The 18,732-nt window shown below is 35.2% G+C and overlaps 1 protein-coding gene across 4 annotated transcripts in view; it reads right to left on the bottom strand.

Moving 5' to 3' along the window:
- The window catches only part of PRKG1 (protein kinase cGMP-dependent 1), a 1,248,399-nt gene that overhangs the window by 30,482 nt on the left and 1,199,185 nt on the right, over positions 1-18,732 (bottom strand). For 3 of the 4 annotated variants that reach the window (XM_036828090.1, XM_036828088.1, XM_036828091.1), the window contains one exon: positions 17,592-17,688. In XM_036828090.1, coding sequence (XP_036683985.1) covers positions 17,592-17,688 — 97 coding nt within the window. Of the gene's footprint in view, positions 1-17,591; positions 17,689-17,789; positions 17,883-18,732 lie in introns of those variants that run through there. The other variant, XM_036828092.1, reaches the window with a different exon arrangement.

Genomic DNA, 18,732 nt, shown 5'->3' with positions numbered 1-18,732 from the left:
TGGCCTTAAATGACATATTAGACCATATGGACTTAATATATACAACATTTCTTCCAAAAACAGCAAAATACATGTTCTTTTCAAGTGCACATGGAACAAATATCCAGGATAGATTACATCCTAGGCCCCCAAACAAGTCTCAGTAAATTTAAGAAGACTGAAATCATATCAAGCATCTTTTCTAACCACAATGGTGTGAAACTAGAAGTTAACTGAAAGAAAATAACTGCAAGAAACACAAACATGTGGAGTCTAAAAAACATGCTACTAAACAACCATTGGGTCACTAAAGAAAGTAAAGAGGAAATAAAAAAGATACCTGGAAGCAAATAAGAATGGAAAAACAACAATCCAAAATCTATGAGATGCATAAAAGCATTTCTAGGGTAAAGTTTAAAGTCATACAAGCCTACCTCAGGAAACAAGAAAAAATCTCAAATAAAAACATGTAACCTTATACTGAAAGGAACTAGAAAAAGAAAAACAAACAAATCCAAAAGTTAGTAGAAGGGAAAAAAAAATACATATGAGGGCAGAAATAAATAAAATAGAGACAAAAAAAGAAACTATCAATGAAACTAAGAGCTGGTTCTTTTAAAAGGTAAACTGTGAGCAAGACTTATCAAGTTAAGCAGAGAGCCCAAAAATAAAATCAGAAATTAAAGAGGAGAAGTTACAAGCAACACTGCAGAAACACAAAGGGTCATAAGAGATTACTATGAACAATTATATGGTAATAAAATGGACAATCTAGCAGAAATGGATAAATCCCTAGAAAGATACAATATCCCCAAACTGAATCAGGAAGAAATAGAAAATGTGATCAAATAATACCAGTAATGAAGTTGAATCAATAATAATAATAGTAGTAGTAGTAATAATAATAATAATAATAATAAATAACTCCCAACAAACATGAGTCCAGGACCAGATGGCTTTAGAGGTGAATTCTAGAAGACATTTAAATAAGACTTAATACCTATATTGTTCAAACTACTGCTGAAAATTAAAGAGAAAAAAATGTTTCAGAACTCATTCTACCAGGCCAGCATCACCCTGATACCAAAACCAGAAAAAGATACCACAATAAAAGAAAATTACAGGCGAAATATCACTGGTGAATATAGATGCAAAAACCCTCAACAAAAATATTAGCAAACGAAACTCAGCAGTACATTAGAATGATCATAAACCATTATCAAATGGGATTGATCCCAAGGATGCAAGGATGGTTAATGTCTACAAGTCAATCAGTATGATACTCCGCATTAACAAATTGAAAAATATCATCTCAATAGACGCAAAAAAATCTTGTGACAAAATTCAACATTGATATATAATGAAAACTCTCAGCAAAGTGGGAATAGTGGAAAAATACCACAATATAATAAAGGCCATACATGACATAGCCCCAGACAACATCATATCCAACAGTGAAACGCTAAAAGCATTTTCTTTAAGGTTAGGAACAAGACAAGGATGCCCACTCTCACCACTTTTATTAAACATGGTACTGAAAGTCCTAGCTATAGCAGTCAGGCAAGAAAAAGAAATAAAAGGAATCCAAATGGAAAAGAAGCAGTAAAACTGTCACTGTTTGCAGATAACATGATATTATATATAGAAAATCCTAAAGACATCACCAAAAAAACTATTAAAACTTGTAAATGAATTTGGTAAAGTTTCACAATACAAAATTAATATACAGGAATCTGTTGGATTTCTATACACTATCTGATAGTTCAGATATCAGAACTATCAGAAAGATAAATTAAGAAAACCCATTTATAACTGCATTGAAAAAATACCTAGGAATAAATCTAACCAAAGAGGTAAATAATTGTACCCTGAAAACTAGAAGACATTAATGAAAGAAATTGAAGATGACAAAAACAATTAGAAAGCTATTCCACGCTCATGAATTGGAAGAATCAATGTTGTTAAAATACTCGTACTACCCAAGGCAATCTACAGGTTCAATGCAATCCCTAGCAAAAGGCATTTTTCACAGAACTAGAACAAACAATACTAAAATTTGTATGGAAACAAAAAAGACCCTGAGTAACCAAGGCAATCTTGAGAAAGAAGAACAAACTTGCAGGGGGGGATCATGCGCTCTGATTTCAAACTATACTGCAAAGCTACAGTAATCAAAACAGTAGGTACTGGCACAAAAACAGACACAGAGATCAATGGAACAGAATAGAATGTCCAGAAATGAACCCATGCTTATATGGTCAATTGATCTACAACAAAAGAAGCAAGGATATACATTGGGGAAAAGATAGGCTTTCCAGTAAATGGTGCTGGAAATACTAAACAGCTACATGCAAAAGAATCAAACTGACAACTTTCTCATACCATATACAAAAAATAAACTCAAAATAAAGACTTAAATATGAGTCCTGAAACTATAAAACTCCTAGAAGAAAATATAGGGAGTAGGCTCTTTGACATCAGTGTTAGCAATATATTTCTCAATATGTCTCCTCAGGGAATGGAAACAAAAGCAAAAATAAACAAATTGGCTATACCAAACCAAAAATCTGTTGCACAGTGAAGGAAACTATCAACAAAACAAAAAGTTGGCCTATTGAATGGGAGAAATATTTGCAAACATCACATCAATAAGGAGTTAATATCCAAAATATACAAAGAAACCATACAACTCAACATCAAAAAAGCCCCAAACAATCCAATTAAAAAATGGGCAGAGGAAGTGAATAGATATTTGTCCAAAGAAGACATACAGATGGCCAACAGACACTTGAAAAGATGCTCAACATCACTAATCATCAAGGAGATGCAAATCAAAACCACAATGAAAATCCACCTCACACCTGTCAGAATGGCTATCATCAAAGATACAACAAATAACAAATGTTGGTGAGGATGTGGAGAAAAGGGAACCCTCATGCACTGTTGGTGGGATTGTAAATTGGTATATATAGCCGCTGTGGAAAGAGTATGGAGGTTCCTATAAAAAATTAAAAATAGAACTGCCATATGATCCAGCAATTTCACTTCTGGGTATTTACTCAAAAAATGCCAAAACACTAATTCCAAAAGATATATATATCCCAATGTTCATAGCAGCATTATGTACAATAGTCAAGATATGGAAGCAACCTAAGTGCCCATCAATAGACAAATGGATAAAGAAGATGTGGTGTGTGTGTGTTTTATATAAAATAAAATATTACTCAGCCATAAAAAAATGAAATCTTGCCATTTGCAACAACATGGATGGATCTAGAGGGTAGTATGCTAAGTGGAATGTCAGACAGAGAAAGAGAAATACTATATGATCTCACTTATATGTGGAATCTAAAAGCAAACCAAACAAACAAAACTAAATGAAAAGAGACTCATAGACACAGAAAACAAATGTGTGGTTGCCAGAGGGGAAGTAAGTGGGGGTGGTAAAATAGGTGAAGGGGATGAAGAGGTACAAACATCCAGTTATAAAATAAGTAAGTCAGAGGGATGTAACATACAGCATAAGGAACATGGTCAATAATATTGTAATAACTGTATGGGGACAGATGATTACTAGGCTTAACTGCAGTGATCATTTCATAATGTATGCAAATATCAAATCACTATGTAGTATACCTGAAACTAACATAATATTGTACATCAACTATATTTCAAGAAAAGAAAAGAAAAGCTTACACAGGAAACCTGGGTTCTAGTCCTAGATCTTTCACTAATAGGTTTATGTTTAGTCATATAATCTTACTGGGCCTCAGGCCACCTCTCAGAAAATGAAGGACCAAACTAAATTACATCTAAGGGTTCCTTCCAGCCAGAAGGTTCTATGAACCTGAAATTTGACATAATAAATATGCATTTTGAAAGCATGTTAATTATATTTAACCTTATGGAAACAGCCCAACAAACCTGTGGCAATAGCTTGGGCCAAAGGATAAAGGGGGAATTACCCTAGTAACACAAAGGTAGCATAAGGAAGCATGATGATTCACTCTGGAAGCATGACCCTGAGTTTACAGCACATGCATATTCTCCTGGGATGTGGAGGTTTTATTTGCTCTGTTCTCTCAACCCCAACACGTAAAGGGGATCTGCTTCTTAACTGTTGTATTTTCTGTGTTACTAATTGTCAAAGAACATGCATTGGATAGAAATAGTAGTAGCTTTCCCAAGAAGAGCATTAAAACAGACTCCAAGGCATAAGGAAATCTAGGCAGAGTCATCCTAATTGTAATAGCTGGACAACAGCAAAATAGGAATGGCAAATATTTTCTCTAAACAAACCAGCACACGATTTAATCAGGCAATCCATGTTACATGGGATGGCATACAATCATTTCTTTATTTTGGGCTGTCTTTATAAACAGGGAGGAAATAGATTTCTAAGTAACCCAGGAACAATGTGGCCATGGTCTGTATTGTAAAATTTAAGTAGCTCACATTTAATCCAAATTGAGGTAATTTACGGAATTCATGACAAGGTCTATAGTGAAAAGAAAAGTTCTATAAGTGAAGATGGAAAGAAGGAGGGAGGGAGGGAGGGAGGGAGGAAGGAAGGCAGGCAGGCAGGCAGGCAGGCGGGGGGAGGGAGGGAATAAAGGAAGGAAGGGAAGGAAAGAAAGAGAAAGAAAACCCTAGACTAAGAAAAATGTATAGGTCCTATTCTATAAGATAAACTGTGCCAAACTGTGGGAGTATGCTTTTCTCTACTCTGGTTACAGTTCTCAACCAGATTCACCAAAAGAGGCAAAAGACCCATAATAAAACTTTAACAACCAAGTAAACCAGCAAGCCAACTATTAGACCCTCTAGACATGCATAAACACTAGGTTGTTCTGTCTCCATCATTTTGCAATACTCCCTTATTGCCAGACAATGCTTCACAGCCTATCAGATACTGGCCTCAAACTCCATGTTCAGGAAACAACTTAAACAGCTCTGTTCTGTAGCAGCTGGGTACAGTAACAAAGCTGAAGTAGGGTATAAAGGAGCCATAAAATCACCATAAACTTCAAAAAGAAAAAAGGCATGAAGTTGCTGTGTATTAAACACCTTTATATTCAGATCCACATTGAACTAAATTTACAATTATACATGTAGAAAATAAAAATATTTAGTGTAAAACAAAGTTTTAGTGTAAGAAAACATGCAGTAAAAAAGGCTAATCTTTAGAGAGAGAGTAAATTAGTAGTTGCTGGAGCTGAGGGTAGGAATGGAGAGTATTTGCAAATGGGCCACAAGGATTCTATTAAAGTGATGGAAATGTTCTAAAACTGGATTGTGGTGGTGATTGTACAATTCTGTGGTAAGTAGATTATACCTCAACAAAGCTTTTAAGGAATTTTAAAATAAGAAAAAGCCAGAAAATATGTGTATCTATATTTTTTAGTTCTTGTCTTTATTGATTGTGAGATAGGTATATATTTTAATTTACATTTTAAGGAACTAAATGTCAGAAATGTTTTTCTTTCTATGCTTATCTTTACCCCTTCAATAAAAGTTCCCGATTAATCAAAAGTATATTTCATTTTTACTCTAGTTTCTGTAAACTATTAACATTTTTATAAAAAATTTTATTCTTTTTTATGACTCCTCTATTTGCTATTTATTAAAAGTCCTAAATTCAAAGAAGTCCTCATGTCCAAAAAAAAGGTGGGATCATGGGTCATTTTAAGCAAAATGTACGTAACTACCACAAAATTCTTAAAACTTATCTAGTCAAAATAATACATATTTGCTGGGTAACGTCTCTTATTATTTTAATAATGTACAAACTACAATCATACCCAAGTTCATAATATCTGGAGCCTCATTTTCCTCACGAGAATAAAACCACATTATTTTATAGTCACAGATATTGTAAGACCAAATCAGATAGTGTATGCGAAAGTGCTTTGAAAATTAAAAAGTGCTATGTAAGAATTATCATTATTACCATGACTTCCAAGATATGTGGGAATGCTAATTAAAATGGATACTTATAAATAGTATTTTACTGTTACAATTCATAATTAAATCTGGTTTTAAATTAGTTGTTCCAACCACCTGAATGAAACAGAAGGAATAGGAAAAATTAATGTCTGAATTTAAGGAAGTTTTTCTTTCAAAGAGAAAGAAAAAGCAGTGTTATTGCTCTGATGCAAATAATTTTGGACATGACATACTAATGTGTCCAACTATTCAGGAGGAGCCAACTTACTACATTACTGAGAGAAAGTGAAATTTTTTAAGGGCACAGAAAGCTTCTATTCTACAAAGTAGTATTGGACTGTACTCCTCAACATTTCCTAACCAAAAAGAAAGAATTCTTATGTGAGAATTACTTTTCTCTATGTAATAGTACTATAAAGTTCAGGAAACATTAACCATAATCTTAATTTAAAACTTCTGTTTTCAATCTGTTGTTAAAACCTGTTTTCTCACTAGTTATCCACCGTTTTATTATTTACCTGTCTCTCTTCATTACACAATAATATCACAGATTTCTTTTCCTTAGTCAATATCTAAAACTTAAAAAAGAACCACGGCATCTGGTTTGTTCCATAGGATACACAGGGAGGAACATAGGGAACTTGTCACCATCTGCATGATGCACGTCCAAATGACACAGAGAATGCAAAGGATGGACCATGAGTTGAATATGGATGTCAGAGTTGGGAAACTATTCAGCCATGAGCACGGAGGCATGGCCCTGTTGTACGATTTTATAGTTAAGACTTTATGTGTAAAATTTATTTCATAGATAACCACTAAGTTATCTATATTAATGGTGAGGTATATCAATTTCAGAACAAAGAACCTAGAAGAAGTAGCTTTTTAAAATTTATTTTATCATCTATTCTTTTTCATTTGATCCCACTTGCCATTTGCACAAGTGATAATCAAGAGACAGTCTCTCTGCTTTTCATCCTTGTTTTCCTTCCCAGGGTCACCTCAACTTCTTACCAAAATGTCTGTAACGCCATTTTCTCTGTAACTTGCCTTTAGACCTAAAATTCAGTTTTACAGCTAGTGATAAGAAACAAGGAAATATCTGTATTTTTAAATTCAAATTGAGTTAAAAACATGTGAAGCAATTTTCATAGAGGAAATAGTTTTCATTTTAATTTTTTAAAAAGACATTTAACTTTTAGTTCAGAGGAAGATAAGAAAAAGAACTTCATACTTTTCTGTTTTTAATTACAACATGAACAAAAGCTTGGACTGTCTTATAGAAATCATTTGCAAAGGAAAGAGCACTTGTGATTTCCCTTAATAGGGAATTAGCACTGATACATTTTGACTCAAAGGGCTACCTACATTGATTCAAGATTGTTTCCTGAAATGTGAAATTTAAACACACCATTTCTCTTCCCTACAGTACTTGTGTTAAACAAACCTTATTTCATTTTGTAGGGATATTAAAATTGATTTTATTACCTATGATGCACTTTAAATTGTTTTCCTTCATAATCAAATAGTTTCTTTCCCTTAAGATTTAATTTCTATGCATAATCTCCCTCATATAAAGAAATACTACATGAAATAGTTTTAAACTGTTGAATATTTCACATAATTCAACTTATTCTAATACGTAAAAGCACACTTACAACTTAAAACTTCACATAGATGGAGTTGAGTATCGTAAGTTGACACTTCAACTTCTTTCATTTATTGATGCCGTGAAGATTTAAAATGAGTTTAAATGATATAGAGAGAATAATACATGGAAAAATTCAACTCTCTGAGATGTGATCAGATTAATTTATGAGAGGTTTTGCATTCTAATCACACTTTTGAGATGTTAGACATAAATAACTTTATAATTTTTTTAAACTGTTACTGGAAGACTTTTAATCAAATGGCTTATAATCAGATCTTAATGTCCCAATATATGCTATATTCAAACTTCACCCTTGCTGATATTAAAAAAAGTATAACTTCTCTGCTGTTTTTCTACTTCAAAATTTTCACAAGATTTCGTACTTCACATGTAGTTAAGCCAGTTCAACATGTGTTTACTGGTTTTTTGCTTATGCTAACTTATTTATGAAAAACAGTCGCATTAAACATTGAAACTGCTTTGTTCATGAAAGTGGAATCTAAGACTATAGCCATGACCAGACAGTGGTTCCCATTGGTTTAGCTTGTTACTTTTGGGGTATTGATGATCTCCCCACTCTTACTGTGAATTTGCAAGGCAGTTAACTGAAGCTGGGGCTAAGTACCAAGCCATCTGGCCCACAAAATCTCCTGATTTCTTAGCCCAGTGTTTAGCCTAATATATGGTATATGTCAGCGCAATGGGGGACGTTAATATGAAGGACAGAATATGAATTAGCAATAAATTAAATGTATATAGCTGATGAGCTACAGTGAAACATTCAGAATCATCTTTTTTATATTTATTTCTAGAAAGCAAGATAAATCATTTCATTTTATTTAAGAGGACATGGCTATTTTCAACATTACTAACATACACAAGGAGACTGTTTTTCTCTTTCAGGGACGGGATCTCTCTTTGAAAGTGTTTACATAAAATTTTCAGGGACGAGGAATACATCTTGGCACAAAGTAAACTACCTTATTCAGAAGAGAAATTATGACATTTATTTTTTTTTTTTTTTTTTTTTTTTTTTTTATTAATTAATTTATTTTTGGCTGTGCTGGGTCCTCATTTCTGTGCGAGGGCCCTCTCTAGTTGTGGCGAGCGGGGGCCACTCTTCATCGCGGTGCGCGGGCCTCCCACTGTCGCGGCCTCTGTTGTTGCAGAGCACAGGCTCCAGACGCGTAGGCTCAGTAGTTGTGGCTCACGGGCCCAGTCGCTCCGCGGCATGTGGGATCCTCCCAGACCAGGGCTCGAACCCGTGCCCCCTGCATTGGCAGGCAGATTCTCAACCACTGTGCCACCAGGGAAGCCCTATGACATTTATTTTTGGGAGCACTGCCACCTAAAAATAGCCCATCTAGTCACCTTATAGTGTATTCTTTTATTTCATGGGTGGAAGTTGAGAGCTGAGTCTGTGTTTATTTGCGTTCTTCACTTGACCTAATGCCCCAAAATGCCCAATGCCTTAAAGTCTAATCTCCTTTAAGAATATAATACAGGGGCTTCCCTGGTGGCGCAGTGGTTGAGAGTCTGCCTGCCATTGCAGGGGACACGGGTTCGAGCCCTGGTCCGGGAAGATCCCACATGCCGCGGAGCAGCTGGGCCCGTGAACCACAACTACTGAGCCTGCGCGTCTGGAGCCTGTGCTCCGCAACAAGAGAGGCCGCGACAGTGAGAGGCCCGCGCACCGCGATGAAGAGTGGCCCCCGCTTGCCGCAACTAGAGAAAGCCCTCGCACAGAAACGAAGACCCAACACAGCCAAAAGTAAATAAATAAATAAATAAATAAATAAATAAAAATAAAGGAATTCCTTTAAAATAAAATAAATATCCTTTAAGAATATAATACAGTTTATACCCTATCAGTTGGTTATCTAGTATTTCTCACTGCTCCCTCACACAACCTCTAGTCAGGCCACTTGCTTTGGTGTCCTGTGAAAACACGTGGCCTTCTGTGTTGTAACCTTTTCCTGGAATGGCCTTTCCCCCAAATGGCCTTTTCACATCTGTTCGTTTAAATCCCAACCTATTCTCTAAGCCCTGGCTCAAGTTCTGTGTCTTCTCAGGGTCTCGCTAGATCATCAGCTCCAAATGCTCTCTTTTTGAAATGCTGAGAACCCTTCTTCGTGATTTAGAATTTAATGCAATACTAAAGGATTTCATTTGCTATTTTTCATATGTATTGATCTTATCTTCTTACTTAGGAGAAGGCAAGATGTTCTTTGAGGGCACGAATCACACATGATATTGCTATATCCCACAAAAAATATTTAGGAATTTTTTTAATAGATGAACTTTTACTGAATGTGACGTGACCATAAATTCACTGGATTAAAAAAAAATCAAATTTATGTCACAGAAAACAAAAAGGTGAGTGACCAAACTGTTAAGTGGTGATAAAACAGTTCATCCAAAACTTATCTTAAGCCATGGAAAGACATGTCCAGTGCCTTCTAGATTTACAGTTGTCCCTTAGTATCCTTGAGGGATTGACTCCAGTCTTCCCTGTGGATACCAAAATCCTTAGATGCTCAAGTCCCTCATATAAAATGGCATAATATTTGCATATAACCTAAATACACCCTCCTGTATACTTTAAATCATCCTTAGATTGCTTATAATACCTAATACAATGAAAATGCTATGTAAATAGGTATAAATACAGCTTAGGTAATATATAAATAGTTGTAAATACAATGTAAATGCTATGTAAATTGTTTCTGGTGTGTGTCAAATTCAAGTTTTGTTTTTTGAGACCTTATCGAATATTTTCAATCTGAGGTTGGATGAATTCATGGAACGGGAACCTGTGAATATTGAGGGCCAACTGTGGATTGATCTTTCTAGAAAAACATGAAGGTTTAGAGGAGGAAATGCTGACATTTTACTTTACTATAGAACACTAATTTCAAACACTTTTAAAGAAAAATGTTCATTTCAATAGATGGCTAGTGTATAAAATTCTTATAATTTCAAAAGATGTATAAGAGTGTGACTGTTCTATTTGTTGTCATTCATTTAGTCTAAATTGTATTACCGCTATCAATGTACTAAAGAGAATAAAATTTATAGTAACAAGATGAATTCATGCATATTTTACCTTATTTGTATATGTCAAAGCAGAGATAAATTTTATTACCTGTGATTTCTGCTTAGAAACTATCTTGTGGTTAGATGTTTTAGAAGTTGCAGTATACAGGCATACTTCATTTTATTGCGCTTCATTTTTTTAATCACACTTTGCAGATACTGCATTTTTAACAAATTGAAGGTTTGTGGCAACCCTGAGTCGAGGAAGTCTGTCGATATCATTTTTTCAACAGCATTTGCTCACATCGTGTCTCTGTGTCACATTTTAGTAATTCTCACAGTATTTCAAACTTTTTCATTATTATTATATTTGCTATAATAATCTGTGATCAGTGATCTTTGATGTTACTACTCACTGAAGACTCAGATGATAGCATTTTATAGCAATAAAGTATTTTTTGATTAAGGTATGTACATTGTTTTTTTAGACGTAATGCTCTTGCATGCTTTATAGACTATAGTATAGTGTATACATAACTGTCATATGCATTGGGAAACCAAAAAATTGCTGTGACTTGCTTTATTGTGATACTTGCTTTATTGCAGTGGTCTGGAATTGAACCCGCAATATCTCTGAGGAATGCCTGTATTGTGACTGCACCTATTATGTTCAATTAGCATTTATCAAATTGGATTTTCATTAGCTATCTGAATAACTTATTTTCTCAGAAATCAACACTATCACAATTACTAATTTGTGTCAGTTTTCATTCTTTTGAAGAATAAATATAAATGAGGATGACATATTTAATAATAATCCAAGTAGGGTATTTCTAGAGAAAAGGCTATGTTAAAATGAGGCAATTTTGAGTTTTCAACCAGCACAGAGTCCTTATTCACCTTGGTTACAGAGGACACAAGGCCTTAGGATGGCAGGGGTTCCCAGGCATCCTCTGCAGCATAAATCACAGTGGGCACAAATGGCAGTGCTGTCCAGCGATCCCACAGCTATTCTATTTCACTGTCATGTGGCTTGGCAGTAAGAAGCTCTTGAAGTGTTTTCGTCTCACCTGGGGTTTCCCTTTGGCTTTCCCCTTTCATAATGACGAAACAAAACTCTGTGACTGAGCAGTAGGTTTATCACCTACCTAATTTCTTGCTTAATCATCTCTTACTTAGTCCCTTTTTTTTTTTAGGTGGTTTGCATAGCCTTCCACGTCACTTGCATGTGACACACAGTGACCAAGCAGCTGGCAAAAATGCCATGAGAGTGGTATGGATGCCCATATGTACAGTGCACAGACCCTGCTACACAAATGTGATTGTGAGTGTGGCAGAATTCTTACAACTTGCTACCACATTGCCCCCTCCTGGGCAATCCGATCATGGGATTGTGGCACAGGAGAAATGACCTTTGTCCTCCATTTGGCAAGAGCCACACCCTTATTATGCCCAATCAGGGTGCCATGGTGTAAGAAGATTGTGGAGAAACTGGATATGATTTAGCAGTTTGCACCAAAAAAGATTTCCTGTTGAGAGGTAAAGAGGTGGGGCTTTACAATTTAGAAGAGAAATGGATAAATAAGAGCAGACTACTTCAGGTACACAAAGGTTTAGTGTGAGGAAGACTGAAAATTGTTTCCCATCTCTACTCATGACAGATCAGAAAGTAAGGAGCTTTAGTGGTTTGGGGGAATTTAATAGAAGCTATCACTGAAGGTCATTTGAACACCTTAGACTCGCTCATGTATTGGAGAAATGCTTGTATTCTCAGCACTTGGCCTAACAATGGGAGAAAAAATAGTAAAATATTTCATTCCCGTCCTTTTCTATGGGTAGAGCTGAAAATGATTGATAGATAGTTATCATTAGAATATTTTAATAATAATAACGACACTGCCAACACTTACTGACCTATGATACGTGAGGCACTATTTTGGGACTTTAACTCATTTAATCTTTGCAATGCGTGAGGCACACAGCCTATTATTATCCTCCTTTTAGAGATGAGGAAACTGAGGCTCAGGAGGTTTAAGTAAATGACTAATCACACACAGCTGGTAAGATCTCAATCCAGACAGTCTGATTCCAGAGCTCTCGCTTTTAGCTACCACGTGATACTGTCTGATCTTTATTTTTTCCTCCACAGATATTTTAACACTCAACTAAGAGCTGCAAAAGAGAAAACAGAAATAAGAGTCTCTGAAGGTTCGACAGAAGAAGAGGTGAATAGCAGATAATCATGGCATCTATTCCATATTTATGTCTAAGACAGGTTCTTGAATTCTAGAAGACATTTTTTTAAAAAATAAAGGTGTACCTATGATAATAAAGTGACACTTGTCTGATTTGATAGTGGTGGCTGTTATTGGTGGTGATAAGAATCTAAATATTTTTAGTAGTCAGAATGATAAAAAAAAGAAAAAGCCTAGTTTAAAAATCAGTAGTTCTGGGCAATAACAACAGCTCTTTCAGTGACCGTGTGATCTTAGGTCACTTATACACATTATTCATGACTTCTTTCCTGTGAAATGTGACTTATGCCTCCTGCGATAGCTCTAAAGGCAAAATTATATACTGGATATGAGAGCCATTTGAAGATTGTAAAGCTGGGTTCAAATGAAAAGCTCGATTATTTTAGTAAGAAAGTAATACCAGTTTATTAATAAACATTATTAATATCAGTTTATTAACAAACTATCCTGCAGTAGTTTCATTTTACGAGAGCAGACCATAAGGCTTGAGGTTATTTATGGCAACGCCTTAATGTCGACCCCTCTGTCTTAGAAATGCTACCCCCTCCTCTAAGAAGTCTTGCTCCGCCATGCACTGAGCACGTGCTGCTCATACTCTGATTATGGGTTTACTTATTAGTTTGCATGATTGTCCCTCCTAGTAGACTGTGAGTCCCTAGAGGCAGTGGCTATTTTCTGTTAAACTGTGTATATCCCAGCAGAGAGCTCACTACATAAATACATAATAAATTGTGTAGAAAGAATATAATCCAAGAAGACAGAGATTATGTTTTCCATATCATTCTTCCTATATTTTATCCAGGTATGGTGCTCTGGTACATGAGGCATTGAATTGCTGAATAAATAGATTACATATTTATTATTTAAAGCAACCACTCCATAGCATTGCTAGATTAAAAAGTTTGACTTGTACCAATCTACTCTGAAAAGCAAGCACCTCTCTGACAAGAGCAAAGGAGAGTAAATTCAGAATGTGACCATAAAGCAATGGGACTAACTTTCACTTGTGATTTGTAAAATCCATCTCCTTATTTTACAGTCACATCTTGTAAATTAAGAGGATTACCTAGATGTCTTACAGCATTGTTCATAGCTTTAATGAGTAAATCATATATTTAAAAAAAGCTGAGTTCTTTAGCTGAAGGTGCTGTTATAAACGGAGTGTGGTCTACTGGAAAATATTCTGTAAATAGGTAGCACTGAATAAGTTAGAAAGCGGTCCTTCAAAATAAAAATACGTGCAGAAAATACAATATATACCAGATCACAGAAAGGAAAGCAGTATAAATGACTTCCCAAAGGTAATGGGTGTGAACAAGACATGTCTGATATTAAACTAGTTGAAATCACTTATGCTAAAAGTATTTATGAAATAGACTGAATAACTTAAGAACAGAACTCCCATTCCTATGAGACCTTCACTTCAAGCTTCTGGTCTCATCATTGAACAAATATTTAAGTTTCTATTATGTTCCAAAATTATGTTCTCATCTCTAAAAGTTGGCAATAAATTATTTTAGCAATTCTTCTGCCTGAAAAATACCCCTGCATCTAAATTCATCTAAATTGACATAAATGATAAAAATTAAGAAATGCTAAGAAGTGTTTGAATGGTATTACATTAAGCAAATAACATGAACATGATCTGTATATCAAATGATAATAAAACTACACTCCTAACTTAGTTCTAACAGGAAATGGGGTTCAAAAATTCAAATTTCTTAATTCTTCATACCCAATTCGGTAGTTTATCATCTTATAATCAACACCTGGGAAAATTTTTAAAAATAGAATTATAAAATTAAAGTGTAACTGTGGTAATTTTTATAATGTCATTTACCTGATCAACATTACTACTGAACAAGGAATTGGTAGGTTCAACGTATAAGTATTATATACTTGGTATTAACATGTTCAGTACCGTGTATATGTAAAACATACATAAATGAGTTCACGTGAAGGTTATATTGCGTAAAGATAGCACTCTATAGTACTGATAAAATTATCTCGCATGCACCATTTGTAGAGGGGAGTGAAAGGAAAACTTTTGTAATCACAACAGAACTGGGCTCTGCCTAGACCCTCCTCCTACCTCTGAAGGGCGTGAGTCCTACTCTAACAGGACACTGCTACCTCCTGGGCAGTCACCACTGTCCTCATGGAGATTTGCTGTCTGCTATGACAACAGTATGTGTAATTACAGTCAAAGTGTTGAAGCCAAACTCCCAATTCTGGCATCACTGAATACATGTAGAAATGAACCATCACAGAAAAGAATATTTTTCATACCCAGTAATTAATCTTATTGGGAAGTTAGTAAGTGGCAAAAACTGGGGGCAATGGATTCTAGGGTAATAATAGTGATCACTTAAATGGGTAGTCCACATCGAACAGTGAAGACAATTTGGGTATTAGGATAATCCCCTAGTGTGTTTGGGAAGTGCAAGATCACGCAAGATGATGTCACTTCAGAGGTTAAAGACATGCACCTCTACCCATGATGTACTAGTTATACTTTATAACCCATTATGGGTTTATCATTCAGAAATACATCTAAAGTTTTTCAAACCAGGCTACAGCTCCAACCTAAGTTAATCCTTGAGGCTATGATTTCCATTAGTCTAAAAACATTTGTGTAGACGTGTAAAATATCACGTCCATGAGAAGAAAATTGCTGAACTGCCTTTGATTATCACTCCTGGGATGAAGATTATATATAAACATGTATGTACTCAAACACACACATGCCTACAAACACATACATATTTTGTCTTTTTAAACTGCATTACCTTTAATATGCCCACTTTGAACCTTCCTTAATTTTGTGGTTGTTTGTGCCTCCTCACATTTCTGAGGGAATTTTCTAGAAGTTTTCCACTATCAGCTTGGCATTTGATTATGCATCTTGAAGTGGTTTCAGTGCCTTTAAGTGATTTCCAGTATTTCAAAAATCCTAAGTAAATTCCTATATTTCATAAAATATCTCACTGGTAACTTAAAGGTTCCCAATTTGAAGTTATCAGACCTCTTTAGGAGACCACAAAGTTATAATGTTGATTTTTTTGGTCAACTAAAACAGCAATTTTATTGTCCACAGTCCTTAAAAAAATAATTTTAAGAAACTGTAACAGCCATAAAATTAATCTCTAGGGAATTCTGTCCTTTATACTGCTTCATAGAGAGAGGGGTTTAGACACATACAACTATGTAAATAAACATAGCAGACAATAAATCCTTCATGGCTAGGAGCTCTACACTCTGTGCTGTTTCTGTGTCCCAACACTCCCAGTGCAAAGCTGTTCATGTATAACACTGTCATTAAATCTTCATTAACTATGTGAAGTTATATTTCATCACAAAATCAATGTTCTTGAAAAATAAATCTAAGACTGCATTAATTGGCAGGATTCAGAAAAGCAAGAGGTTTTTCTAAGCCCTTACTTGATTCTTACTCCTGTAATTGAAAACATTCAATACTTAGATCCCCAGAGGCACACAATGAAGTCAGGAATCAAGTCAGCAGTAGTATTACTATAGTATCTCCAGCCAGTGTTAAGGGAAGCATAACACAAATTCAGTGAAACACTTTACGGCTCTAAACCCTTCTTGTCTAATATTTAAGTAAATAACATCATTCTGCCCATCAAAGTCAAAAATCCCAACTACAGCACAAATGGACAAATACAAAAATAGTGCTAGGTCAATCTACTTTTATGGAAGGGGATTTCTCCTACTGCCTGATGGCAACAGTAATTATTTACTGAACTGTACACAGTCTCAGGGAGTTCCTAACGTACTGTACTGGTGTCTGATATCAGGGACTCCTCCATATTCAGGTGAGGTGGACATTAATCTACATTCTCAAATATGGTTTTTATCCACACAGTCTGGAATGCAGCAACTCAGTCACAAGAATACATTTTTTTCTAATTTTTGTTGTAATATGTCAGTTTTTAAATTTATATTTTAAACAAAGGCACAATAGAACATGCTTTCATTTGGTTTACACCATATTGATGCCATGTGTTTAATGTATGAACTTGTGCCAAAATGTCTTCTTCATCTTCACTTAGCTGTGTGTGTATACACACAAATAAACATGTGTGTGAAATAAATTATATAAAATATTCATACCATATTATCTCATGCAGTTACATATATGTGTGTATATATATGTACTATAATCTAAATAGGTGCTTGTAACTACAGAATCACAGAATAACTACAACACCATTCACTTAATTTTTAAAGCAGTGGTGAGAATTATATGTTATATACATAGATATAGAATACATGTAAATATACCTCATCTCCCTTTATATATATTTAAATTTACATTTTAGTTATTGTGATTATAGATAAGAGTGCAAAATTAAGTTAGTGAGCACTGCTCAGACCTAGGGAAGTAAATAAAGATCACAGAAAATCAGCGGGTAATAAGTGCTTTATGACTCCTCATTAAGTAAATGTGTTTACCTTTCACTTAATATGCAGAGGTTTTCTAAAAAGTAAGTTGGTGTTTATTTTATTTTTCATTTACTGATTACATAACATAGTTCACTTTGTTGCAAACTCTGTTGTGCTGAAATGAGAGTATTTGGTACCAATTTAGGAACAATAGTAATTAATGATTAGAGAGAGAAGAAAAGAGAAATCTTAATCTAGGACAAAAAATTAAAAAGGAAGACAGGACTCTCAAAAGCATTTAAAGAGCAATCACCTACCAGCTCTACTCGTCCGAAACCTCCAACTCCAAGGGTGTCAATGATGTTGAAATCAGACAGCTTCAGGTTGGCGAAGAAAGCAGCTTCAGCTTCATATCTGGAGTTTTTGATGCGAAAAAATGGAAATTTCTTAGAGGTGGAAACACGAGTACCACGTACAACTGTACCGGAATGACATGACTGTGAAACAGGGTTTACCTGCTTAAATTCCATCTTGCTTTTAGAGTCTGCGTTTTCTCACACTCATAATTTTTTGGTCCCAGTTGTGCAGAATAACATAGATTTGCACTTGTATTTCAGAGTAGAAAAATACAAAGTACCCACTGCATGTCAGTCATGTGACTGATAAATCCAGTCATCAAATCAAAGTTACATCTCGGTGTTTTTCTATGCGTCTTCTTGTGAGCACAGATTGTTTGAGTTGTTCTTTTTTGGTTTTGTTTTGGATTTCTTGGTTTTGCTTGGTTTTGTTTTTGCTGTTCAGATTTTGGATGGCAGTTTCTCATTAGTTTCCCTTATCCACAGGCTGGCAGTGGCTCCTATTAATGTTTATTAAAAGCGGCAAGATCACTGAGGTCTCTGGAGTGAAATCACGGCCAGGTTTTATGAAAACAGATCCGCAAAGCTGAGGACTGATGTGAAAATGTCTGAAATGGATGATTTCGGAAGCATATTCACATTCCTAAAAAGTGTCTTCCCTTCATTTGTGTTTACCCACTGACTCTCGGCTAGTAATTCCAGTGTCTTTATGCTTGCCAGTTTCTTAGATGAGTGGTGTGGAGGAGCACAGACTAGCCTCCAAAAGTTTAACTCTACGCACATGCAAACTGGACACATGCAAGTGGCCAAAATAAGCTTCCCCTGATGAGACAAGTGAATATGAGCTGCTTAAAATATCTCCTTGTTAAAGCCCCTACTATTTTTAGAAAGGGCAGTAAGGCATAAAGATGACGATCCTCCCACTCACTAAAGTCAGGTCAGGGAGTAATTCAGCTGTCTCAGAAATAAAGTATTTGAAGAGCTATGTGGAACCCATGACCTTCAGCCAGGCGGTACCTGATTCAGTAGTATGCTATAGATAGACATGATGAACATGCTTGAAATAGTGATACTAACACAGTTTGTTTATGTCAGCTTTTGG

The sequence above is a fragment of the Balaenoptera musculus genome, chromosome 16, assembly GCF_009873245.2.
Source record: "Balaenoptera musculus isolate JJ_BM4_2016_0621 chromosome 16, mBalMus1.pri.v3, whole genome shotgun sequence".
In the NCBI taxonomy this organism is placed as follows: domain Eukaryota; kingdom Metazoa; phylum Chordata; class Mammalia; order Artiodactyla; family Balaenopteridae; genus Balaenoptera; species Balaenoptera musculus.
Note: the sequence above shows the minus strand (reverse complement) of the source record. Positions and strands in the feature narration are given on the sequence as shown.